General features: G+C 41.0%; 1 protein-coding gene across 1 annotated transcript; it reads left to right on the top strand.

The window, feature by feature from the left end:
* The first annotated feature begins 569 nt into the window (after window positions 1–569).
* LOC136288164 (epidermal retinol dehydrogenase 2-like) lies at window positions 570–14672 on the top strand. Its single transcript, XM_066181014.1, has 7 exons — window positions 570–652; window positions 3634–3977; window positions 6109–6240; window positions 7269–7368; window positions 8221–8365; window positions 8954–9079; window positions 12467–14672. Exons 2-7 carry the CDS (start codon window positions 3657–3659, stop codon window positions 12558–12560), a joined length of 918 nt encoding a protein of 305 aa, XP_066037111.1. The 5' UTR covers window positions 570–652; window positions 3634–3656; the 3' UTR covers window positions 12561–14672.
* Window positions 14673–26768: the final 12096 nt, after the last annotated feature.

Below are 26768 nucleotides of genomic sequence, written 5' to 3' on the forward strand. Positions count from 1 at the left end.
TTTTATATCAATCACACCCTCAGGTGCAGGTTTCAGCACGGAGAGATAACTGTCTCATGTGTATAAATACGTTTTTTAAAACAAACAAACAAACAAAAAAACCACAAACAAAAACCAACAAGAACAACAAAAAACCCACAACCCCAACAAACAACAAAAACCCAGGGAAAAGTGCGGGGAAGTTCGGGAGTTGTCCCGTTGTCCCGAGGCCTCCGCCCAACAAACTGCTCCGTCCTGTGAGCTTTCGACCCTACTCCAGCCTCAGCCAAGAGCCCACGGCGCTAAGCGTCCTCACGGCCGCCCGGGGCTGCGGCTCTCCCTCCCGGGGAGGACCCCGCAGCTCCGTGCCGGGCCCGCTCCCCCGGCCCCGGCAGCTCCGGGCGGAGCGCGGACAGTGCCGCGGCAGCCGCAGCGCCCAGCCCGGCCTGCTGCCGCTGCGGAGCGGACACCGGCCATACCCTCCTCTGCCGCGCCGCGCCGCCCCCGAGCATCCGCTCAGCCCTGCTCCGGGGCGGGCTGCCCGATAAAGGCTGGGCTGCTCCGCTCCGCCCTGCTGTGCTCCCGGCTCCCTTCGCACCGCTCGCTGCCGCCCTCCATAGAGCCACGGCGGGAGGCGGGGGTGCCGTGCTGTCCTGCAGGCCCGCAGGCGAAGGTACCCCGGTGCTGGGGCGTTGGGGCCGGGCGGGCGCCGGGGGTCGGCACAGGGTGTGCGCGGAGGAGGATCGAGGGCCGTGGGCAGCCGGGCGCTGCGGGGCAGCGGCGCGTCCTGGGGAGGCGGCCTGAGAGGGCTGGTGAGCCGGTCACTGCAGCTGAACGCTGCTCCTGGGCTTCCTGATGATGCTTATGGGGTTTGTAGGCGCGCTGTGCCAAGTGCGAGGTAGATTGTCCAGCATCCTTCGGGAGCTGAGGAATTTCCTGCTGCACTTGGGCAGCTTTGGCTACAGGACTCTGATATTTTTGTGGGATCTCAGCACTCCCGGTACCGTGAGAAAAATTCATCCTTGCCAAACGCTGCTCAGGTGATTATGTGATCAGCCTTTAGTCCTTCGACTAGCAGAGGTGGTGTGCTGTTCAGCTGCCAGCCTCGGTCCTGCCCTTGAGATTCGTGAGCAGTGATGGTCTGTAAGACTCTGTCAGGTCTGCAAGAGCCTGTCGGTGGTGAGCGTTGGCACACGTACCAACAAACCTTTGCTGGCCAAGTTATCTGCACTTTAAAATCTGTCTGATAAAACCTTGTCTCATACTTCTCTACAGCATAAAAGCCCTCCACACTTGTGTCTGCGTGGACATGTGCATGCAAAAAAAATCAATACAAGGCATCGAAAGTAATCAGAGATCTTACATGTTCCAAAGGCCCCCTTGGTTAATTCACCTGTGTAAATACATCCCTGCTCACTTTAGTTGTCTAGCCAAAATCGGCTAAGTGACTGGCAAATTTCATTGTCTGTATGGATATGCTTGGTTACAGTAGCTGGTGTAATTAGCAATATTAATGCATTGAGTGAGAATGGAGCCCAGTCAAATCTGGGTTAGGGCAGAGATAGGTCCATGGAAATTAAGCATCTCATTGAGGGATGCAGTGTTGGTCTTGTAACAGGAAGTCTCTTGTGGTCTTTATGCATCAACAACACAACTTCATTAAGTGAAAGTGATACTTTACTGAAAGATCTAATGTACCTCTGACCTATACAAGCCTAATGTTATGAATATTTTACTTAAAGGATCACTGTCATAAATTTTAAACTGCGTTTCAGTCAAATTGTGTATTGCCTCTGAAGGCAACTGCCTTGCTTACCCCTTTTCCGTAGGGATTAACTTTAACGTCCTTATCTATGCCAGAGATACCAGTCCCCTTTCATGCAAATGGAGGGTTTATGTTAAGTGCATTAAATTAGTGCAATCAAGTTAAATTCAGCAACTGCATTAATTTTAAAAACCTGTTGCTTCTGTTTTATGCTCAACAAGGAACATGTGCTTCCAAAACCTTGTGGTTTTTTATGTATATGAAATTTAATAGCATTTTTTCTTTATAACTCTATTTTTGCTTAAAACTGTAATATCTCTATTGATAAGAGAGCCTATTACAAGAAATGCCAGTATTGGCTCTAGAGAAATGTTCCAGTGCTGTTTTGATATTTGTTTCATTTGTTACTGATGTTACTGCCCCTGTGTACATTTTGTCACATTTTAATGAGAATGAAGAATAGAAAGTACTCAATCAAAAGCATTCACACCATGACTTTGCCAGAAAGAACTTGTTTTTCTACCCACTATGTCTTTGGCAAAGGTTTTTCTGTTACCAGAACAGTTTTCAGATGGCCCAGTGTTTCTGCCAGAAAACTTACTGAAATAACTTGCTCTGCTCTAGCCGAGACCAGTTTCTTTTCAAGAGCAGCCTTTTCCCATGTAAAAAACCTGAGACTCATGGTAACACGTGTATGCTCACATGCTAAATTTACTGAACTTTGCTCAGAGTAGCAGAGACCTAAGTGACTTATCTCCTGGCTCTTGTCAAACGCTATTTCCTACACACATAGATAGCAAAGTTAGCTAAGAGATGTAATCAGACTGGGCATGTAGTGCTAAAGGTTGAAGTGTCAGTGCCAGCGCACTCTACCTTTAGCTGCGAAAAAAGGTGTTCTTGCTTCATGATGTTATTAGTCAAGGATTAAAACCTGTTTTGACCAAGGATGCAATTTTTGCACAGGTTTTGTATACTGGGAAATAAAATAACATTGCGCCAAGGACTTAAAGGCCTGCTTGGAGTCAGCATTACTAGGATGTGTATAGATTGTGAAGTTAAACACGTACCTGACGTGTTATGTTTCAAGCCTATGACATTTGCTTGATGCAGGGAAGTGAAGAGAAGAAACTCAAGAGCTTTGCAGTGCATTCTTAAAGAGCTGTCTTCAACTGCAAAAGCAGGCTCTCTTCAATAATGGTTGTTTAGGTAGCTGAAAAGTCAGTAGTGACAGACAGTTACTTACCTAGTGTGCTTTGAAGATTTAAAAGCATATTGTCTTCTGAAGGTCTTTATGCTCATGTTTTTTCAGCACAATTGGCACTGTGACTTGTTCTACATATGATTTCATGGTGACAAGGAGTGCCTCCAAAGCCAAAAAAAGTTGTTGTCCTAACAGCAGAATTTTTCCTTACCTATGGTACTCGTTTGTGAGCACTAAAGTTCTTTGGTCAAACCATAAGTTTGGATCTGTAATTGCCATGCTTTTCTGTTTACCATGCTCAATGGGCAGATTTTTATTAGTAGTAGTATGTATTTAATTATTTTAGATTTTGTCCACATTCTTTCAGAACAGCAGAGAATGAAACCCATGGCATGATGGGTGGGGAATTTTTAAAGCAGATGAGTGCAGGTATTTCCTGCTGTTGCTGAATGGTAAATGAATTGTATACCACATCCTAGAGGAGAGTGGAAGCCACCTGAAGATGAGACAGAAACAAGACAAATGAATTAGATATGCAAGCATAAGCCTACACAGTTTTTTGAAACACAACTCAAAAGCAGGCTAGAGAAAATATTTAGAATGGATCTGAAAATGTTTTAGCAACGTTGATGCTTGCATTTTCTCTATGGTTTACCCTACCTGGTAAATGTTGTTGGTTTTTTATCAGGTATCTGAAGAAATAGCCTGAAGATGAACTTCTTCCTGGAAACATTAAAAGTCATTGTACTTTTAATTTATTACTCACTGGAGTCCCTGGTGTTCTTGGTTGTTCCTGTAAAGAAGAAGAATGTTAGTGGTGAGATTGTATTAATAACAGGAGCGGGAAGTGGTATTGGAAGACTCCTAGCAATAAAGTTTGCCAGCCTTGGAGCCACGGTGGTCCTCTGGGATATTAATCAAGAGGGGCTCAACTGCACAGTTAAACTGGCCAGAGAAAATGGAGCAGGAAGAGTACACTCTTACATCTGTGACTGTAGCAAAAGACAGGATGTCTACAGAGCAGCTGACCAGGTAAAGTGTCTTATTTGTGGCTTGGACATTATTCTACAACGAGTGCAAGCATGAATGTAAGATGCATGATAAAGTTTTCTAGTGGATTCAAAGCAACACATTAAAGTTAATTCATTCTGAATGTACTGTGCTTCCTATCTATTTCAAGAATTCTGGTTTTTAGAGTTGACTTGAGTATGTCTATTTGTTAAAAACTAAAAAGAACCAGGTCTCTTTTTCAGTGGCTCATTTGAACTGGGAAGCTTCTCATTCGTGTATTCAATTAGTGAGCAGGCCCTTAATGGTGAAGTGCGGAAGATCAGTTTATTGAAGCTAAAGCAGTATTTCAATTCTGGCAGCCTTGTACCAAAAGACCATACGTTGTAAAAAGGATTAACTGCTTAGGCAATTTACAGATCGTTCCATTGCTGTGAAGAGATTTTTGCAGACTTACTTTATCTGAATTAATAAATGTATCCTGATGTCTTAAATATTTCTTTCTTTCATTTCTGAAGAACTTTGTAAACATAGCATGTGGTTAGATAATTTGGGCAGACTGGCAGTATTGCCAAAACCTAAAATTGTTAAATCAGTTTCAAATTTGCTAAACTTAACTGTCAATCTAAGAGGCTTCCACAGTGAGTGTTTCCTGGGGATGAACTTTAAAAAAAAAAAAAAAACAAAACAAAAAAAAACTTCACCTGTCTTCAGGACCATCTGTTGACTGGAATAACGTTTTGGTGCTCTTTAAGAAGCTCTAGCCTTCTGTCTTTTTCTATCTGTGCAGAAATGACTATGACAAGCTTTCTGGTATGTGCAGCTTGTGCATGAATTGCAGCTTGTTAAAGGCTGGTGCTGTTGGTTTTGTATTCCTGTAATGCTGAACAGCCTTGGTCCCCCTTGCAGCTCTGTTACACCAGCTGAGCTGGACATCTGCTGTTCCTGCATAGAAGTCGTACGTCTCTCCATGGAGCTGTAGCTGTGCTTCCTGCTGAACTGGGAGGACTGGAGGAGGAGTTTTATGAAGGATACTGGAATGAAGCAGATGAAAATTAGCATTTCGTTTTGAGGACTTGAATTGAGGGCTAGCTCTCTGTGCCCATGGAGAAAGACAGTGTCTGAGCCATGCCGGCCAAATTGGAAAAAGAGAACAGGGTATAGATCTGTGTGACATGGGTTTAGGATAATGCAAACAAAGCTAGGCAGGAACAAAGAAGTCATAGTATGGTCCAGTGCATGGTCCCTCACTTAGAACCTTCTGTCAAAGTTCAGCCGCTGTCAGATTCACTAATAATCTTCATGCTGATCTGCATAGATGAAAACACCCTACCACCATTATTTCAGAAATGGCATGTCCTGCTGATGATGTAGAATCATCCAATCTTATCAGCTACAAAAAGACTGTAGTATTAGGTGGCGCTTGGTGCCACCGTTTAGTTCATGCAGCATAGCAGACTTTGGTTCTTAGTGTTCAGTGTCAACCTTTGCAAGATATGACAGCATGGTTCCAGGTCCTTTTTCCCTTTCTGGTGATTTAGCTTAATGCTGACTTGGAGTTTTGCAAGACTCTGGTGAACAAAATTAATGCTGGCAGGGCAGAATATGTTTGAAAACTTTGCTCCCAATGAAACAGATTAAAGCCCAAATGAAATGTATGTGAATCTCTATTATGCGCTTCATCAGCCACACAGATACACCATGAAAAAGTTACTTTGGTAGGAAGAAAACCCAAAGGCTCTGCATGTATCAGGTCATCGTTTCTTTCTTGTACCACGAGGATGAAGGACCGCCTTTTGGCTATTAAAAGCTAGAGCTTAACATTTATTTCTGTAGCAAAATACTTGTATTAGTTAAGTTTTCTGCATTAAAGACTTTCCTGGAACATTTGTCCTCGGAAACAGAGGTGCTGAAAGCAGAAACTCGTGTGGAGCCATTGGCCTCCACAGACCTGAAGAAAATCCATTAGAGAGCTCACCTTTAAAAAGCATCATAGACAGGGGAGACAGTGCAAGAAACTGAGGTGTTTGGATCCCTAACAGGCATAAGTTCAACTTACTTAAATGTGTAATATATCTGTTAAGCTTTCATGTTAAAGAACGAAAAAAGAATGTTTTCTGTTTATTGCCCACTGTCTTGATGCTTTTTGTTTTAGGTTAAAAAAGAAGTTGGCGATGTCAGCATTCTAATCAACAATGCTGGTATTGTAATTGGGAAGAGATTTCTTGAATCTCCGGATTCACTTTTAGAAAAAACCATGGAAGTGAACACAGTGGCACACTTCTGGGTAATATCTGTATTTTGCATATACATACTAAGCCATCCTTTTAACATGTTTACAATGTTAATTTTGCCTTTTGGAACTGAGGAAAACATGCAGGGATATAGAGCTCTTTAGAAGAAAGAGTTCAGAAATTTCAGTCAGAAATTATGCAAGAAATTACTTACTTTGCTCTGGAGTCTGTAAATTTTAAAAAGAAAAAGCTTGGAAGAATGGATCCTTTGGGAATCTCTAGGTGGGAGGCAGGTGCAAGCACTTTACATTTAGAAATTCTCTTAAAAACTGAAGTCTGGACACTCTGCTAAATTCCGAGGCTAGTCATATGTTATCGTCTCATTATTAACTGACATGAAGCAGGCCCAGGCTAATAGTTGCTGCCCCTAGTAACAGAGAAGTGTTCAATTCTACTTCAGTTCTTCTCTTTGTTAGTGTTCTAGTTGTTCTGTGGTTGTGATCATTTCAGTAAGGAACACCACATGTTCTGATAATCCTCTTAGTAGTAAGTGGAGCTTTTGTCCAGAATGAGTAACCTGGTGTGCTTCTTCTTCCTTTCAGTGAAGGCGGTCACCAATATGGTGCTTGTGCCGTAAAGAATTGTAAAGCAAATATTCAGTCATGTTTCAGTTTATTTAGAAATAAATTTAATTTCGTTTAAACTTTAAAGATTTAATGAATTTAATAGAAGGAAAACATGAAATTAAAGTCTTTGCCACTTCACAGAATTTGCAGTGATCACTTAATTCTCGTTTGAAAGAAACTTCATGACTAGATGAAGCTAGATATTTAGCTTTCATCAAGTTACCATCTGTCTTTGGTAGTACTGGTAGGGTGGGAACTCTGTCCTTAAATCGTTGAAGGTTAGAGTTCAAACAACAAGCTCCACATACATTCACACATCCTTTCCCTGACGGAAGGGGGAAAGCTTCTTTAAGCTGTTGGGAGAATTTCTCTAAAACCAAGAAACACCTTCAAAATATTATGGCATGTAGCTTACTTAGTGAAATGTGACATTGCAACTCTGATTTACTTTGCAGACTTACAAAGCCTTCCTCCCAGCAATGATTGCTGCTAACCATGGACACTTGGTTAGCATAGCAAGCTGTGCAGGACTGTGTGGAGGCAATCAGCTTTCAGGTAGCATATTAAAGCTACAATAATTAACAATAGTAATACATTATAAATTAATTAAGTAATAATAATTGAGGTAATTCGTTTGATTTTAAACCCTGCAATCAATATCCATGGGGGGGGAAAACCCAAACTGATTTTGACTTTCTGGATCTTTCTATACAGTTAAAGCAATAGCGAGACTTTCAAAACAGCTGAACTTAAACAGACCATTCCTTTACAAACGATTTTCCAGAAGCTCAGCAGTGCTGTGAAACAGGTTTTTCTGCCAAGGCAGAGGGATCTAGAAGCCGTATAGAACTTTGGAAACTGAGAAGCTCAATGTTGTTAAAATTTACTTGCAGGTTTCTGATAGGGAAGAGGCCACTTTAGATTTAGAGGAAGCTCAGAAGGTATTTCTGGAACATTTCTACAAAGCGGGGGGAATATGAAATAAAAGAAGTAAAGAAGAGAAAAGTAAAAAGCAGTAAAAGGAATCCAGCTCCAAGGGAGTGAAAATAAGTACAGACTGAGTTTCAAGTTGCAAGCACATTAGAGAGTCTTGACATTGTCAGTTTGAGGCATAATGAGTGAGTGCATGGATTTAAACAAAAAAATGGTATGAAAAAATAATTTCATTTACCGTTGTTCGTTAGGGAGTGGAAAAGTGGTAGCAGGGATGTAATGAGAAACCCTCAGTCTACCAGTCTAGAACAACAGTTGATTTAGGAGAGGAAAGAAAAGGAACGAATCACATCAGAAGCAAATTTTAACCTAATCCTGAAAACCATTCCTATTCTGATGGTGGTTTAGTATTGGACAGTAAAGTTTTATTTGTAAATTTAAATATTTAACTGCAATTAATATTTTATTTTACAGATTACTGTGCCAGTAAATTTGCAGCAATTGGTTTTGCAGAGTCAATTGATATGGAGATGAGAGTTCTGAGAAAGACTGGTGTTAAAACCACAATTGTGTGTCCTTTCTTCATAAACACAGGAATGTTTGATGGTGTTATATCCAAGTGAGTAAACACTTGTGAGGTTTTTATGAAAGTTGCATTTTTAGCATGTTATAAACCCCTGTTTCCCTTATGAAAACCATGAGGCAGGCTTTTTTCTGCTTGTATTATTTTTAGGGCTTCAGATGGGTGTTAACAGTGCTATCCAGAGACTGGGCAACTCAGAAGGCCTACGTACTTTACTATTCATTTAAGCTGAAATGTGAAACGTAATTGTTGTCCTTTCCTCTGCAGAAGCCAAATTTGTCCATCGGTCTGAAGCTCCATTTGTCCTCTCCAGTTTCTAAACCCTGATTCTCCTCCTGAAATTGATGGCAGAACTTTGCTCAGTATACATGGATAATGGCAAAGTTTAGGAGCCAAATCAGAGTCTGGTGTGGCTTAATATGAGGTCTCTGGTTTTGTCTTATGAGAGGTCATACAGGGGAAAAATAACAATGTCCACTCACTCTATCATAATGAAGATTCTGTTGTTGATAGGACTTGTGGTATTTTTTTTTTCATTGAATAACTGTAAAATTGAGACTCTTTTGAATAAAATGTGAATCCAAAGCAATTTGTATTATAGGAATAAATATTTTCTTTTTTCAGGTGGCCACATGTGCTTCCTTTCCTGGATCCAGAGTATGTGGCTGAGAGGATAATCAGTGCTGTTCGGCAGAACCAAGAAATGTTGATTATACCACGCATCGTTTATGCTATAATTTTTTTGAAAATGTAAGTTATGTTTCATTTCCCCTCTTTCTTTTCTGTCTGGCGATGCTTACAGTATAAAAGAGGCTTCTACTTATTGATGTTGTCGCTATCACACAGAAGTGGTGGGACAGCTCAGTTGGGGCGCTACACTGGATGGCTGCAAGCTCTTCAGAAGAGATGGGAAAGGGAGAAGGGGTGGAGGGCTGGCCCTTGATATTAGGAAGGCTTTTGTTGCCATAGATTTTATGACTAGTGATGACGAAATTGAATGCTTATGGGTGAGAATTAAGGGGAAGGCCAATAAGGCTGATATCTTGTTGGGAGTCCGTTATTGTCCACCCAACCAGGAAGAAGAGGTGTACAATCTATTCTATAAGAAGCTGGAGAATGTTTGAGGAGCACCAGCTCTTGTTCTTGTACGTGTCTTTAACCCACCAGACATCTGCTGGGAACTTAATATAGCAGAAAGGAGGCAGTCCTGGAAGTTTTTAGAGTGTATTGAGGACAGCTTATTGTTGCAGCTGGTGAGTGAGCCCACCAGGGGAGGGACTATGTTAGATCTGTTGTTTACAAATAAGAGATGGGCTGGTAGGAGATGGGGTAGTTGGAGGCCTCTTGGGGCTTAGTGATTATGAAATTGTAGAGTTCGCAATATTTGTTGAAGTTAAGAGGAGCATCAACAAGACTTTTGTATTGGACTTTCAGAGGGCAGACTTTGACCTATTCCGGAGGCTTGTCCAAACAGTTCCTTGGGAATTAGTTTTTAAAAACAAAGAAGTTCAGGAGAGATGAGCATGCTTCAAAACAGAGATCTTGAGGGCACAGGAACAGACTGTCTCTGTGTGCCAAAAGACAAGTTGACAAGGTGAGAGTCCAGCCTGGATGGGTAACGAGATATTGTACCCACCAGACATCTGCTGGGAACTTAATATAGCAGAAAGGAGGCAGTCCTGGAAGTTTTTAGAGTGTATATTGAAAGACCTTAGGAATAAAAACAGGATGTATCATCTCTGGAAGGAGGGTCAGATCTCTCAGGAAGCATTTAGGGCAGTTGCTAGGGCATGTAGGAAGAAAATCAGGGAGGCCAAAGCTCAATTTGAACTTAATTTGGCAACTTCTGAAAAGGATAATAAAAAACTTTTTTACAAATATGTTAATGGTAAAAGGAAGGAATGAGAGCAACCTTTGTTATCTATTGGATGCAGGAGGGAACTTAGTAATTGCAGTTGAGGAGAAGGCAGAAGTGCTAAAAATGTTTTTCATTTCAGTCTTTAGTGGGAAGATGGCTTGTCCTCAGGATAATTGTCATACTGGGTTGGTGGATGGTGTCAGGGAACAGAATGGTCCTCCAGGAGGAGGCAGTCAGAGAAGTGTTGAGCTGCTTGAATGTCCATAAATCTATGGGCTCAGATGGGATTCATCCCAGGGTGATGAGGGAGTTGCCAGATGAGCTTGCGAAGCCGCTCTCCATCATTTACCGACAAACTTGGCTTACTGGTGAGGTTCCAGATGATTGGAGACTGGGCAGTGTGATTCTAATTCATAAAAAGAGTAGAAAGGAAGATCTATGTAGGCCAGTTAGCCTGACCTCAGTACCAGGTAAGATAATGGAGTAGTTTATACTGAGAGCTATTATGCAGCACTTGCAAGATGACCAGGGTATCAGACCCAGCCAGCACGGGTTTAGGAGCGGCAGGTCATGTTTGACCAACCTGGTCTCTTTTTATGACCAGGTGACCCACCTGGTGGATCCAGGAAGGGCTGGAGATGTTGTCTATTTGGACTTCAACAAGGCCTTTGACACTGTCTCCCACAGCATACTCCTGGAAAAGCTGGCAGCCCGTGGCTTGGACAGGAGCACTCTTTGCTGGGTTAAGAACTGTCTGGATGGCTGGACCCAGAGTGGTGGTGAATGGTGCTGCATCCAGCTGGTGGCTAGTCACCAGTGGTGTCCCCCAGGGGTCTGTATAGGGGCCAGTTCTGTTGACTATTTTTATTGATGACATGGATGAGGGTATTGAATCTTTCATCAGTAAATTTGCAGATGACACAAAGCTGGGAGTATGTGTTGATCTGTTGGAAGGTGGGAGGGCTCTCCAGCAAGACCTGGAACAAGTGGATGGAGGGGCAGAATGCAGTAGGATGAAGTTCAACAAGTCTAAGTGATGAGTCCTGCATTTTGGTCACAATAACCCCCTGCAGCATTACAGGCTGGGTTCAGAATGGCTGGACAGTGCCCAGGAGGAAAGGGACCTGGAGGTACTGGTGACAGCAGCTGAACATAAACCAGCAGTGTGCCCTGGTGGCCAAGACGTTCAACGGCATCCTGGCCTGGATCAGGAATAATGTGGCCAGCAGGAGCAGAGAGGTCATTCTTCCCCTGTACTGGGCACTGGTGAGGCCACACCTTCAGTGCTGTGTCCAGTTCTGGGCCCTCAGTTTAGCGAGGACATTGAGACGCTTGAGCACGTCCAGAGGAGGCAACGAGGCTGGTGAGGGGCTTGGAACACAAACCCTGTGCAGAATGACTGAGGGAGCTGGAGTTGTTTAGCCTGGAGAAAAGAAGACTCAGGGGTGACCTTATCACTCTCTACAACTCCCTGAAAGGTGGCTGTAGTCAGGTGGGGTTTGATCTCTTTCTTCAGGCAGCAACTGACAGAATGAGAGGACACAGTCTTAAGCTGCACCAAGGGAAATATAGGCTGGATATTAGGAAAATGTTTTGTACAGAAAGGGTAATAAAGTACTGGAATTGTCTACCTGGGGAGGTGGTGGATTCACCACCTGGATGCGTTTAAGAAAAGCCTGGATGTGGCACTTGGTGCCATGGTTTAGTTGAGGTTAGGTTTGGGTTGGACTTGATGATCTTGGGAGGTCTCTTCCAACCAAGTGATTCTGCGATTCTGTGATGTGAATTTTCATTTAAGTTATGCACATTTTGGAAGGGTTTTTTTTTGTTTGTTTGTTTCTATGAGTTCAGTCTACCCTTGGACCACAAAACAATGACAGAAATGTCTAACTGTGCCTTGCTGACTCCACTGGGGTGGAGTTTACTGGGGACTGTAAAGAGTGGGGCCTGCTTCTCCATAACTGCATGTCAGAGAATTATTGGTTGGAGAAGACCTCCAAGATCAACGAGTCCAACTATAAACCCATCTAGTGTCTTGCTCCGGCATTTGGGCACTTTTGACTGTCTTGCAAGCCAGGTTGGAATACTGATCTGTCTAATAACTCAGGCTGCCAAATCAGTGTAAAGGATATTTTGAGAGGACCCGTGAGTCTATATTCTAAAGAGTGTACTGTCTTTGCCAGTATTAGCCAGGTTAAACTAATTCTGTGATAGAACTGCACAACTCTTCTGATGTCTGTTTTCTCCTTTTTATCTTCTTCCATGTCCCTGCCTTACAGCTTCCTACCAGTGAAAGCAACTGTTCTCCTTTTAGACTACTTTGGATGCCTTGATGTCATGAGTACCTTCAAAGGTCGACCAAAGAAGGAGTGAAAAAGCACAAAATTCAGAGACCAACAGCTCTGAAGTGGATGTTGTTAAAGGTGGTGGTGGGAAAAGTTTGCTTCACTAGCAGCTGTGAACTTTGGGTGCCTCATTTCTCAGTAGTAACAAGATTTTTAAGAGTTGCTTTTTAACTATCTCCCAATCCACAGCTTTCATCTGAACTATTTTTTTTTAGTCCAGCAAATGGTTTTCTTTTCACCTCATTATGAAAATACATGAATTGAATTTAGTTGCTTTGATTTATAATGCCTTAAATGGGATCCTGCATCACAAACCAGTAATTGGCAACTTTGGGGCCGAGAAAAGACCAAGAAACCACATGTATTTAACAGGTAGTCAGAAAAAATCCTGTAGTGGATCTGACTTCTTGCTGCCATTCAGGGAACCATGAGGATGGGCTGTACTGCTGGTGCCATTACCATTCCCTGGTAAGCTGAGGAATTCAAGAATTTTCTCAAACAACAGATTCTAACTCTTACAATTGAAAGTTTTGTGAGATAAAATATGTACTGTGTGGGTGAAAGAAGCAATTACATTTATTAACTTTTGGAAGTGTGATCTCTCAGCTCACAGATGTCAATGGATGTTGGGGCAGGGATAGGGAAGGATATGCAAATTAAGCGTATGTGCTGCTAATCTACTTTGTGCCTAATTTATTTTAAAAGCTAATACCATGACTGAAACTTTGTAACAAAAGTCCTTGTATCTTTTAAGTACAGTATTTTAAGAACTATCTTAAATTGTCATTTCCTAAGAAGAATAAACTTGTATTTATAAAGCATGAGACTGCCAGTCCAGGTGGGCTGTTCAATCTCTTGCCAACAGAGACAATGAACTACTAAAAGCAAAGTTGTTGTGTTCTATAATAGGGGTTTCTTATATCCTTATTTCAGAAAGGAGTTATATTGACAGAACTGAATGAAATCATTACAGCCATCCTTTGAGTAACAGCATGATGTTTTGCTTCTCTCAGTTGGGTGACAGGTTGCCTGGTGTCTACAGAGACTTGTTTTACTTTCCCTTTACTCCTAGGACTGTCCATTTTTTTTTTTTTGAGCATATGCTGAAGAGGCATTGCACTTTTTGACAATGGATGCCTAGAAAGCTACCTTGACTTTGTGTAATCTAAAACAAGAAAAAGGAAGCTTATGTCTATGTCACTTCTGTACATGCTAAGTCCAGTTCATGACACAGTTCTCTGCTAGCAATTGAAACAGTATGGAGAAAAGAAGACTTTTACAAAAGAGGACTTTTATGTGGAGTCTTTTTTTTTTCTTTCTTTAAATGATACCCTAGAAACTATTTTCATTTCCCTTGTCTATACAAATAGAAAGCTTTATTAGCAGAGAGAGAAAGGTCCACATACAACTACTTTAGTACTGATGAGGAAGAAACACTAAGTAAAACAAGTGTGTTAAAAATCACCTTACCTTTATGATGGATTGATGAGAGCTAGAATTCAGACTGATGAAGAGATTTTGTTTCAATCTCCTTTTGGATCTTCAGCTTTCTTCCTCAAAAGTTTTATTCATTTTACAGTACACCTCAGGAAACAGAAGTTAAGCAAGTAAAAAAGAGATTGTTTCAATGTACAGTCCATGCACACACTGTACATTTCACAAATTCTACCACTAATAACTATGTGGTGTATCTGTGTCTTCAGCCTCCTCACCTTTTTATACTAACAGAACATACTTTTCCCTCCTGGCTGTGAAATACTAGATGTGCAGAGTTCTGGAGCAAAGGGGAAAAGTGAGCTATGGATATGAACACTATGAGTATCAAACTCCAGCTCTAGTGAGAGCAAGTAGCTTTTCATTTTTAATATCTTTGTGAACACATTCTGCTGAGGAAAATTAGAAGCAGTGAGTCTGGCAGTGGGATTTGAGGATTCTCAGCAGGTTCATGTTTTTCACAGCCCTAGGAGGATTTCAGCTGATAATCTGTGGCAGATAAATGCTTTTCCAAGGGATTTTACACTGAATCAGTGGAAAGGACTTGTGCTCTGTTAAGTTTTGTATATCTCTAAGGTTGGAAACTGCAACCTCTCTGGGTAACCTGTTCTAGTGTTTGTTCACGCTCTGTTTAAAAACAAATAAATGAAAATTATATGTAAATTGAACATTTTTCATGTACTTTTTTCACGTCCTTTCAGAGGATACCACTAAGAGTCTGAGTCTGTGTTTTACACCTTCCTTTTAGCTACTTACACACATTGGGACTGAGCCATTTCTTGAGACTAAGCAATCCCAGAAATTTCAACCTCTCCCTGTATGACAGGTACTCCAGTATCTTAATTATCTTTGCAGCCCTTCACTGGACTCACTGAGTATATGCAAAAACTAGTTATGAGTATATTCTTATCTCTTAGAGACCAATTTCTGTACTAGACTGATCATGCATAATATGTCATACAGAGCTTCACTAGAACATCTCTGCTTGCTAGCTGTCCTAGTAGGAGTACACAAATAACTGCTTTTATATAAATGTCCTGCTACCACATGGAATATTGTGGTCACTGGTAAATTACATCATGTGCCTTGAAGATAACAGCCTGTCCTGTGGTGGTTTTTATCTCCCCAATCTCCTTTGATGGCATGGCAGATGAGGAGTTGTATCCTGGAGGTCAAACGGCACACATCCTTCCCTTGTGTTCAGGAGGTTGCATGGAGCAAGTGTTTGGATCTTCGACTGAGATGTAAATGTCTTGAGATAAAAGGTGGCTGACTTGCAGCATAACAATGCATAACAATGATCTTGACTGATTGCTTTCCTGATGCCAGAAAAGAGTCTTTCCTTCTGCTCTTGGCAAGAAAACTCATGGAAGGATCACTGTGACACCCAAACAAGAAGATAAAACTTGAAAAGGAAGTGCATTTCAGTTGTGACAGCGTAAGGTCTTACTGCTGGATGGTATACCAGGCAGATCCCACAAAAGAATTGTTGGTTTCATGGCCATTGCCTGAAATTTTAAATAGTCTCTCCCCAAAAATAACTGTCCCAAATTTGATTGGGGTGGCTGCATTAGCCTAATGATCATGGTTATGGTGATTCAAAGGCAATCCATAGTGTTTTATTGCCTGCTGTATTTCTTTTCTGTGTGAGATTGTATTCCTGTGGTAGCAGAAATCTTGCTCTCCTAATGCTTCAAAACATGGAGAACATAGTGCCAAGAAAAATTAACTTGATTAAATCCTCTGAAAAATATTGAGAAGGAAAACAAAAAAAAAAAAACCCAGCAGCTGAGATACAAGTTCCATTATTATTTTTCTGAATTTGGAACTTGTACCCAGGAGCTACGTGCACCTGCTTGAATCTGGTGTTCATGGTGGTCTTGTTTCATTTTAGGAAGGAGCCAGGCAGGTACCTCTTCTCCAGTAACATTCCTAGGGGCAGTTGATCTTCCAAAGACACTGGTGGGGACTGCATACTTTGCTAAGCAGCTGTTCAAAGCCATAGGCTTTGTAGAATTGGCATTTCAAGAAAATAACTTAGCTTCTCTCACTGACTTTTTCTTTGCTGTGACAATCAAGAGAAATAGGTTCGGATTCACAGTTATCAGATATTCTAGGAAAATGCAGGATTACTGTCTCTCAGATGACATTTAAAAATATGTTATCAATGCTTCAGTAGGTGGGGGAGCACTACAAACAGGGACTTCTGTCCACTCACCATATGACACACTTTCTCTCTAGTCTTAGGTGTCTCCAGGTTGATGATATTTTCTCTGTCTTTCAAAGCCACCAAGCTCACAGCCCAAAGTTCTGTGAGAACTTCACAGATAGCTTGTGGCTTATGGCTGAGGAAAACATAGCTCTGTCTAGGGAAGAGAGGTGGGAAAAAATCACGCCTTCTTCCTTTGTCCTTGGCTATATCACACTAGGGAGATGAGCATCCTCAGGATTGTGACAGAGATGTTCAAGACAAAGGTGTGACAAAGGCAGAAGTTCTGTGCCAAGGTGCCTTGAGGTGTTGCATCTGCTGCGTCGTTACTGCTCGATTAAAACAAAACTTGATTCTTAGTATAGCTGTGTTGAGAGATTTCACCCCTTTTTCAAGGTCATGCATAACTACATCTAAGGAAACATTGTTCTGCAGGACTTGTAGTGGAGTAGTCTTTCACAATCCTCGCCCAGGAGGGAAGAACCATATTGCTACACTTTTGCCTATCCATGTCTTGGGGTCCACAGGCAGCAATCTTGGCTTTGGCACAGAAAGAAGAATCAACAGAGCCAGAAGAGGAGCAGCAACAGCAACACTGTCAGCACATGCAGCCAACAGCAATTCAAGAGGTTCTTGCTGAACAAGTTTGGCCTGTTGGTGCAATGAACTTCATGCCTAGAAGGTGCCATGGTCTAGACTATGGAACCTGGGTGATGGTGCAGCCCCCCTGGACAGGTATCTGCATCACCTCTATTAAATGTATTGCTGTAAAGGCAGCTTGCTCAGAGATTAATGCAAGGTGATATATGATACTTGAGGAATCTGTTGAGCACAGGGTGTTTAATGATTGCTCCCCAGAAATGGGAATTCTTGTTGGAAGGTTAACATGGAAGGTCTTCTCTGTATTAATTCTAGAAAACACACTTTGCATTATTTATTGTCTGCATATTGCTGGCATGATAATGATTAACCCTGAAAACTCACACAATGCACCAGGCACAGCTAATAAAGTTACAAAACTGATTTGAATCTTGCTACAGTTACTGCAGAATGTCCTGCAGTGTTCTGGGGAGCTTCTAACAAATTAAGAGAGAGCTGTCAATTCCAAGTAATCACATCTGTCAAGGATCTTGTATCCAGAAGGAGCAAATACCACTAGAATAGCCAGGTGAGGTGGCTGTTTGAAGTGTTCCTTCAGGAAATATGTAATTTCTACCCTCTGGTATTTAGTCGGTCTTTAACAGACGATGGGAGTAATTGACAAGGTGCTTAGTTGAAATTTCTGCATTAAAATTTTCTAAAAAAAAGGAATAGCAAATGAATTCTGCCAAAAAGAAAATAAAAATACTTGAAGCAGTTAGAGCCTGCTGTAGCAATTATCTCCACTGGCAGCAAGAAGCAAAAATCTGTTTCCAGCCTTGCTTCTGAGCCAAAGACTTGGAAGCAGCTATGAAACTAGTTTATTCAACCTTTATTTTTTCCACATTGACAATGAAATATCTGACTGCCCTCTTTCATGCTTTTAGATCCAGATCGTTTTATCTGCAATGACATTTATAACAACATTTTAGGGATTACGGATTGGTCCTTAGCATTCAGATAATTGAAAAACAAAGTATCACTGCATTTAATTTGTGCGTGATTGTAACTCTGCCCGTCTAAATGGGTCAGGTTTTCAGCTACATTCAAAGAGGAGAGGAGAGAGCACTTAAACAATCACTTCACATTCAAGAAATAATGTCCTGACATCTGCTTTTTCCTTGATTTGGAAAGAGGCAGCTACATTTGTTGGAAAAGAACTACAGTATCCAAAGTGGAAAACCCCCTTAGAAAAGAAGACCGGAGGAGGGATAAAAAAAGTGAAGAACTTTAATTCACCAGTCCAACTGGGAGTCCACTAAATCTGTGGAGAGTGCAAGAAAAGAGGGAAAGATGATATTGGTGATATTGTTGGTGTGTAATTAGTTGGTATATGGTCTCCTTGTATCAGAAGACTTCCTTTTGGTCTACAGGATTCTTGAAGGCTGAATCAGTTTCTACCATTCTGGAGAATTTCCTGACTTAGAACAAGGGTAGGTTTGCATCGTGTCTCACAAACAAGGTATGTTGTAAAAGGATAAGAACTTTGGAAGAGTGGAATATAGGATTTATATAAACATACATGCATACATACATATATATATGTATATATTCACACTTCAGTTATACACAGAATGTATATGTATACGTATAACGTTTAGATTTTGTTTTGATTCTGCATGCAGAGGTATTAAGAGGCAGATAGGAAGGTTTCCAAGCCTGTCCCCTTTTAAAAGTATTTTAAACTAGTTTTTGCAGTTTAGTATATTGTAGCAGGTTTGAGATTTACATCTGAAGCCAGGTAGTGACTTGCCTGTCAGATTAAATAATGTCTTACAGCAAGCATTTTATGGGGTAGCATCCTCACTGCTAGGAATCTGGACTAAGGAGACAGTGGCATGTTCACAGCATTTATTTTTATTCAGTCAGCCACAAGCCTAGCCTTTTTAACATTATTTTTCAGAACATGGCACAGAAACAATGGATTTTTCACATCCACAGGAAGAGCTGTTGCATTATTTCCATTGTGAAGGCCTGTCCTGTATTATTCTCTTTTGTATACATGCTTTTTTGTTCTGTTGTATTACAGCAGAAAAAGCCACAAAGACATACCAGGAATATCTATCCATGTTCTCCACCTGAGTTACAGATTGATTTGTTTGGTTTTTTGTTTTTTTTATTTTTAATAGTGTTGTCTTAAAATCCAGAAAGTACCAGTAGAAGTCCAAGGAGATCAAAAGAACAAGCTAAGGGATCTAAGTTCAGAGTTCACACCAATTCTTTGTCTGAGGATTTTGAAGGAGATAGAATAGAGCAATAAATTATGCCTTTACAACCAAATACGAAATCTCATAACTATGAAGCACATGATCTTGCCACTTTGAAATCCAGGAAATCACCCCAAGGAACTCTACAATGTCCATTCTTACATTCCTGCATGTAAACCATTAGAGCTTCTGTGGTGGCTAATGAAATTCAGGATTCATTAGGGCTTCATGCCTGTGTATTCCATTAAACCTGTTTTGGGAGACAATCTGCCACAGGACTGGCCTCCAGATTTTTATACACCTACTAATATTTTTAGGGATATTTTTACATCAAAAGATGCATTAATCTTTTAAACTGTAAACCAAATATAATCTGAATAAAGAATGAGTTGAATTGAGAGACTTAGAAAATGTGGTAACTAAAATAGTCTTTTCCAGGGACTGGGGTCAAAGAGTGCTAAAACGTTGTGTTTGTGCCTAAGTGGGGAAATAAGTATCTTTTTTCTTTCCCCACTGTGAGCAGGCAAGAAATTTTTACTTTTTTTTGGGATGCATTGATAATATCTTCTAATTAGGGGCAGAATGCCGCTGCATCTTTCATCAAGCAAATAGTCAGGGCACTGCGTCAGTAGTGACTTAGTAGCACTTCAAGATTTCTGGAAATTCCTTGGCTTTCATCCTATTGCCACTCCCTAGCTGGACTGTAATGCGACTTGGATGGAAAATTTTAAGAACCTTTGTATTTTGCCTGCATAGAGAAAGGACTGCTATAAATTGACGCTGTTACCTTGGATATTTTTAGAGATTAGCAAAATGGATTGATTGTAACTGGACCATAGTCTCTTAAAGTAATTGTCTCTTAACAAAAGTAATTGTCATAGAAGAAAAAGATAAATACCGATAAACTTATACACACGTGTTATGCTTAAGTTTAGATTGCAGTTAACATAATGGTAAATAGTTAGCTTCGGTAGTATGGAGACTTCCAACACTAAAGCGGCTGATGGTTTGAAAAGGAATTGAGGTAGAAAGACAAAACAAAGGCAAATCACAGTCAGTACAGTGCTGATAATAATTGTTTGTATTTAAGATTTGTTTATGCTGTCATGCAACTAAGCACACACAACTTAGCAGTGGCTTTTCACTGAGGCTGGAATGGGATTAGAGTAGGCAGCACTTGGAGAGGTGTGTGCACCCCTGCATTTACTTTTCTGCAGATACATGGATGTTTGCATTCTGCATGAGGTGACGTTTTGGATCACTAGCTCTGTGTCTAAGAACCTCAAACAGCACCCAGTCCAATGTTGGCTATTCCAGACAATGGAATATTTTTTAATATTACTAATGTGGAATACTCACGGGAAAATACGTGAAGAAATGTCTTTGAGTAAATCCCCAATCTGTTTTGCAAACAATATGCTTATCGTAAGACTATTTTGAAGGCTTATTGAGAGATTATATGAGCAAACCTGACTTATATTGGCATTCTGCCACATCCTTAGATCTTGCCCCACAAAAATGTTAACAATGTCAGAATTGTTCCAAAAATAAGAATTGATAGAAATAGACTTGTTTGTTTACCTTGGTCCTGCCAGGTGATGAACCCTCTGGCTTTGCCACAATGAGAAGTTACACAGATACGTAACTTTGAATAATCCTTTTTGGCTCTGTTTTCTCCACCCTACATGACATTAACCATCATTGTACAATCATTGGTTTGCAAGAGGGTTTTGGCTCAGGAGATGCTGACAAAAATGATAAGAAATATCTGTTGGGAAAGGGTGACCTGGCTAACCAGCTAAACGGGAGCCAAGACATGTTGGTTCTCCACATGTTGGTTCTTCCTTAGGGCACAAGAGAGGCTTGGGGATGTTCTCCTCACAATGTCTGCTCATCAGCAGGGGCAGATGGTGCTACTATTGCTGAGAACAGACAGCTGGCATATACACTACTACTATACACTGCACACTACTACTACCTGTACAGGCTGGGACAGGGTGGCTGGAAGGTAGCCTGGTGGAAAACAACCTGGAGGTGCTGGGCAATAGCATCCAAACATGAGCCAGTGTGTGCCCAGCTGGCCAAGAAGGCCAATGTCATCCTGGCCTGGGTCAGCAATAGTGTGGCCAGCAGGGCCAGGGCAGTGATTGTCCTGTACCCAGCACTGGTGAGGCCGCACCTTGAGTCCTGTGTTCAGTTCTCAGCCCCTCAGATTAGGAGGGACATTTTGGTTCTGGAACATTTCCAGAGAAAGGCAAAAAAGCTGGTGAAGGGTCTGGAGCACAAGTCTGTTGAGGAGTGGCTGAGGGAGCTGAGGTTGTTTAGCCTGGAGAAAAGGAGGCTCAGGTGAGGCCTTATCACTCTCTACAATTACCTGAAAGGAGCAAGGCAGGGACTTGGCCTCTTCTACCAGGTAACAAATGACAGGATGAGAGCACAGAACCTTAAGCTGTGACAGGGCAGGTTCAGGCTGAACATAACGAGGAACTTTTTCATAGAAAGGGTTGTTAATGGAATTGAAATGCCCAGGGAGGTGGTGGAGTCACCATCCCTGGCAGTGTTTAAGGAAAAATTGGATGAGACAGTGCTATGGTCTAGTTGATATGGTGGTGTTTGGTCATAGGTTGGACTCAATGACCTCAGAGGTCTTTTCTAAGCTGAAAGATTCTGTGATTCTTTGACTATTAAGGTGAAGAAGATACCAAGACTGAATAAAACAGTCAAAAAGGAGCACTGATCACATAAGTAAAAATTATTGTAGTAAACTAACATCGGTTTGTCTCTCTCAGTCTCTGTTTGTAAAAGACATTTAGACTTGCCTCATAGTGACAATAAGTTTTCCATCTTTTTTCTCCCTAGCAGTTGGTTGGACATGTAGGGATGTAAATCCTGGCAAAGTTTTTCAAGTGGTTTTTAGTTTTTCTTCTGTCTTTCTCCACCACCACCAATCCAGAAAAGAGTAATTTGAAATAGCAAGATTTCAGAAGGATTTTCTAGACCTCATGTATTTTTTCTGGAATAATCTCCAGAATTGGAATATTCCCTTACTTTTCAGGTCACCAACAGGAAAACAGTGAAACATCCCTTACAAGCATTTCTCCAGTTACATTGTACATGAGCCATTCACCAATAGATTGTCTCTTAAAGACAGCTTTTGAGCAATGCCTCTGAAAAGCCCTGTCATGAATAAGCAGTTGCACAAGGAAGTTTTTTAGCAAGCAAGATCTCAACAGGCATTTTTGAAATCACAATAATATCTCTGCAACCTATAATAGCAGCAAATCAAGATGTGAAGTCACAAAAATTCTCCCAGCTGCAGAAGACTATCCTCTTGCCAGTTTGCCTTGACAGTTCACTGTTGCTTGAGGAACTGAAGCCAAACCAGCAGTTTCAGCACTTCAGCAGGTGATTCACCAGCAGCTGAGTCATCCCTGTCCAAAGCTAGCACATGCAAAACCCAGGGAGGGGTGGAGGGCTGAGGAAGGGAAGCACAACAAACCTTCCTCCACTAATTCATGCCATCTGGGAATGACAACCCATAGGCCTGCAGCTTTGTTTCCAAAACACTGTTTACAATTTTTATTATGAAGTCCATAGGGAAGGAGACAATTTTATTTAACAGTTCATCATCATTACACAAACCGTTGTTCTGGGTTTAGCTTCAGAAAACAGGAAGCAATACTCATGATTAGTTAGTCAGATCTTTTTTGCCAGCTTTTGTTGTTAAACAATTAGATGGGAAATTTGGAATTGAACCCACTGACATGTAACTGGAGTCTTTCGGTATTAGAGGTCTCTCTGGTGAGCCACAGAGGATGTGAGCTGTTGCAGTCTTGACTCATCACTTTGGTTGGTGGTAACCCAGGCTTTCATGGGAGATCACTTGGCTTAAATGTCCATAACTGAACAGAAGGGCAGCAATCACAAATGGTTACCTGTAAACAGATGTAGCTTTGTGCCTGAGGCTCACATGTCCCAGTGTTTGCACAATCACTTTGTTTAAGTGTGAAATTTTGTAAGACCAGTCACTACCCACACAGAACCTCTTCCCTTTAAGTTGCTTTGTTAGCAAATGTGAGCAGTCTAGTGAAGGACCCAGCAAGTGTAAAAACTGGTGGAAGGCTGAAGATGAGCTGTCCCTAGGCAATGGGACAGGGTAAAGGGAGCAGGGTCTCCTCATTTGACAATTGTGAGCTGTTAGACAGTTCAGCCCTTCAATTTATCTCACTTTGTGTTTTGTCTACTAATCATGGGCACCACTTAAAAACAAAAAAAAAAACCCAAAAAAAAACCAAAACAAAAAAAAAAACCCCAAAAAACCCCAAAACCCCCCCAAAAACTAGTAATAATTAATTGCTTTCCATGTTCTGCAATGAAAAATTACAACACCAAACTTTGCAACATAAAGGTACACAGTTGATTATTAATTAATACACAATACAGAAAAATCAAATTCACAGACTGTGTAATGCTTAAGAACAATTGGCTACAGTCAAAATAAGTCTCAATAATCACTTTGATCTGTAGTTTCCAGAGAATAGGAGCACCTACTGCACTTCCACCCTGACCATGCAGCCTGGGTTGAAAACAATTTCTGCCCTCAAGGGTAGAGGTGAATAAAGTGGACACACTTGTCATCTCAAAGGCAAACTTTGGGTTTACCTCAGGACAAGAAAACTAGACTAGAATTAGGGTCCAGCTTCTCCCCAAAAAAGCTGTTTCTCTAAGGGAACGTGAGCAGAGGAAAATATTCCCATATTGTCCCTTTTTGCACCAACTTCTTCAGATGGGAGGAGGGACTTGAATTTAGCATGTGGTGCAACTTCTTGAGGAGCTTGGATGAAGGTGTAAGAACATGAGGAATGTGATACGAACAGTTCAAGGTCAGAATTTAAGATGTATCTAAGTGGTTGGGCATTTCCACACCACATGTGTAGCCAGAGACATACCTAGAGGGCCAACAGACATGGGAAAGAAACACTGCCTAAAATCACTGATTTCCATTGTGAAAAAGCTTGTCTGAAACTCATAATGTCTGGGTATGGGTCTATGACTACAAGAGGCCTGTGGGGATGTCACAGGTCTACAACAAATAAGGCACAGGCTGTACTGTGCCCCATCTATGTGCTCTAATAGAACATATCATCATTGAGGCTCCAGACTTGGCCATTTGCTGAGTGGGGAACTTCGATAATACAGGTGCATGTGAACTTTAAAAAGCTATTCAAAAGAGTAATGTATCTATGGCCTAGGTCTCCATTTTGTAAAAAATACAGATTTTACATTGGCAATACGATCCCTCTCCTAGAGGATTTTTTAAATGAAAAAAAATTTATTTTATTTCATACTAAAACAAGTCTGCAAATACTCTTAAATATTCTTTTTTCCATTCTCTCTCTGCTTGCTTGAATTATCCTCACAAGTAATACTTAATGATATTCAAATATTTTAAACCGGTTTTAAAGACAGGAAAAATTACATTTGTAGATTCGTAGTTTTGAGAGCTAAAATGTGATGGGCTCACAAAATGACAAACATGTGCATGATCACAGACATGCAACGAACACTGATGTGTAAATGCCTACTTAGATTTAGGCTGGTTTCCTCTCAGGTTTGGGGGAGTTTTTTAACTTTTTCTTTTGGTGAGGTTTTTTTTGGCGTTTTTTTTTAGCAGAATGAAGCCTAGAAGTTTGAACAATTAAACAATTGCCATAGATACAAACTACCTGTCTTGATAATAGAGTTAGAGATGGCCTGTTTGGAAATGCCATTAGCTGCCATTACTTCCACATTTTTTTCAGCCCAGCTGATACAATATGGTCTTTGTGAAGAATTTAGAAGTTCTTTTTCTGCTTGTAGTTAATTAAATCTTAGCTGCCTTCCATTGCAGGGCAAAATTCAAGGTGGATGCATAAGAACCACCGAGCTTCTACCAATCACCTTTTTTTTTTTTTTTTTCTCTCAAGAATTAGGGACTTTTAGTACCTGAGGAAGAAAGGAACCAGTAATATTATCTGCATAAATACCACATTTCTTTAAGAAATGTATAGGAGGAAATTTTAATTACCCTTATTTGTAGTACAGGAACTCTGTTATGTCCTGCTGTTTCTGGGTAGGTATCATTCTCCCAGTGTCAAACAGAGCTTACTAGACTGGCAGAATGACAATTTCATACCTTTTTATGAAGGCAGGTCCTTATCATGGCTTTTCTCAGAGTAAGGCATCCAAAACCCCTGTGTTCCATCACCCATGATACCACTTTATTACTTCTACACTTGCTGCAGCATATGCTGACTACTGTTTTGTTAGGTACGGTCTCTCGTGACATTATGTGAAATAATCTGGCACATCAATATTAGATGTCATTACTTCAGCTATTGGAATAGGGGGTTGAGATGGGAAAGGCTATGACTTTCATTTTGTTTCTTTGAATAAGTCATTTTAAGGTCATTTGGATAAATACTGTGGGAGTCAACACTATCTATGAGCTACCTGACAGGCTACCAGTTAGGCAAAATCCAAAGCACAAGATCCCTAATCCAAGATTCAACATGAAGAAAAACATATCCCAAATACCACACACATCTCCCAGCAGAGAAGAAGATACATGGAGGCAACTTGTGGAAAAGAAAAATTTCTTTTTCCTACAATCATCTCTCTTTGGAGAAGCTTAATTATAAAGCATGGCCAATTTATGTGGGGATACAGAGAGATAACTTGTTGTCCAGATGTTGAAATCTGTATTGAATATGCACTTTTGAAAGAATTCTGCATATGCCAACACATTCACTACCCACAAAGGGGTTAATGCATGTGAATGTAGCACAGTGAATGGTTCCCCTTGTTAGAAACCCCAGAAATTACTGTGAGACTGGAAGCAGAGCCCTAGGATGCCTTCTGGTGTTCTGACAATTTCCTACTTCAGCCTCTCTCTGGTCTTTATCGCTAATGAAATGAAAAGCAGCAAATAGGCTACCAAACAGCTCAGCTTTCTTTGGTTTTCACGTCAAGTGGATTTTTTTGAGATGAGTTGTGTAGCACAGTGTCAATCCCTTCCCTAAGGACCCAGAGGAGGAGCATCTCTGCAGCAAGAACCACTGTGCTCCAAGCAGAGCTGCCCTTTTCCAGCAGTGCCATTGTGCCTTCCCCTCACAAACACTGCCTGAACCAGAGAGCTTTGTAAGCACCAAATTATACTGCACTAATAAACAAAAATTTCTCGGCCAAGTACCTGATTTGGTTCCATCTAGTTTGATGAAAAGAGGTTTATTAAGTCAATTTCCGTACCTAAGATTTGCTGAATATGTTCCTGCAATGCCATGTCGAATGTCCTTCTAAAGTCATGCAAGAACATCTGTGAACCTGTGTCAGACACATCTCATCAATGGTATTAATCCCTTACTGAACAGCAAATGTTTTTTCTTTTGGGTTGGCACAGAATCTAGGAATGTGAAAGCTGAACTGGAAATAAATCATGAGGAAAAACTTGCCCAAAGAATCATTCTCTACGAGGAAAAACAGCAATTCTAGACCCCAGAAAGGATGTGAACAAAAACAAATCAATCAACTAACATTTTAAGTTAGCAAATTGCTCTGATTTTAGAAATGGTGTCAGCTTCTTGGGGCTTTACAGAGGCCAATTGGCAGCAATAATCAGCAACAAATGACCTCACCAGCACAATCAAAA

This window comes from Chamaea fasciata, unplaced genomic scaffold (genome assembly GCF_029207755.1).
Source record: "Chamaea fasciata isolate MVZ Bird 193981 ecotype frontalis unplaced genomic scaffold, bChaFas1.0.hap1 SCAF_1, whole genome shotgun sequence".
In the NCBI taxonomy this organism is placed as follows: Eukaryota; Metazoa; Chordata; class Aves; order Passeriformes; family Sylviidae; genus Chamaea; species Chamaea fasciata.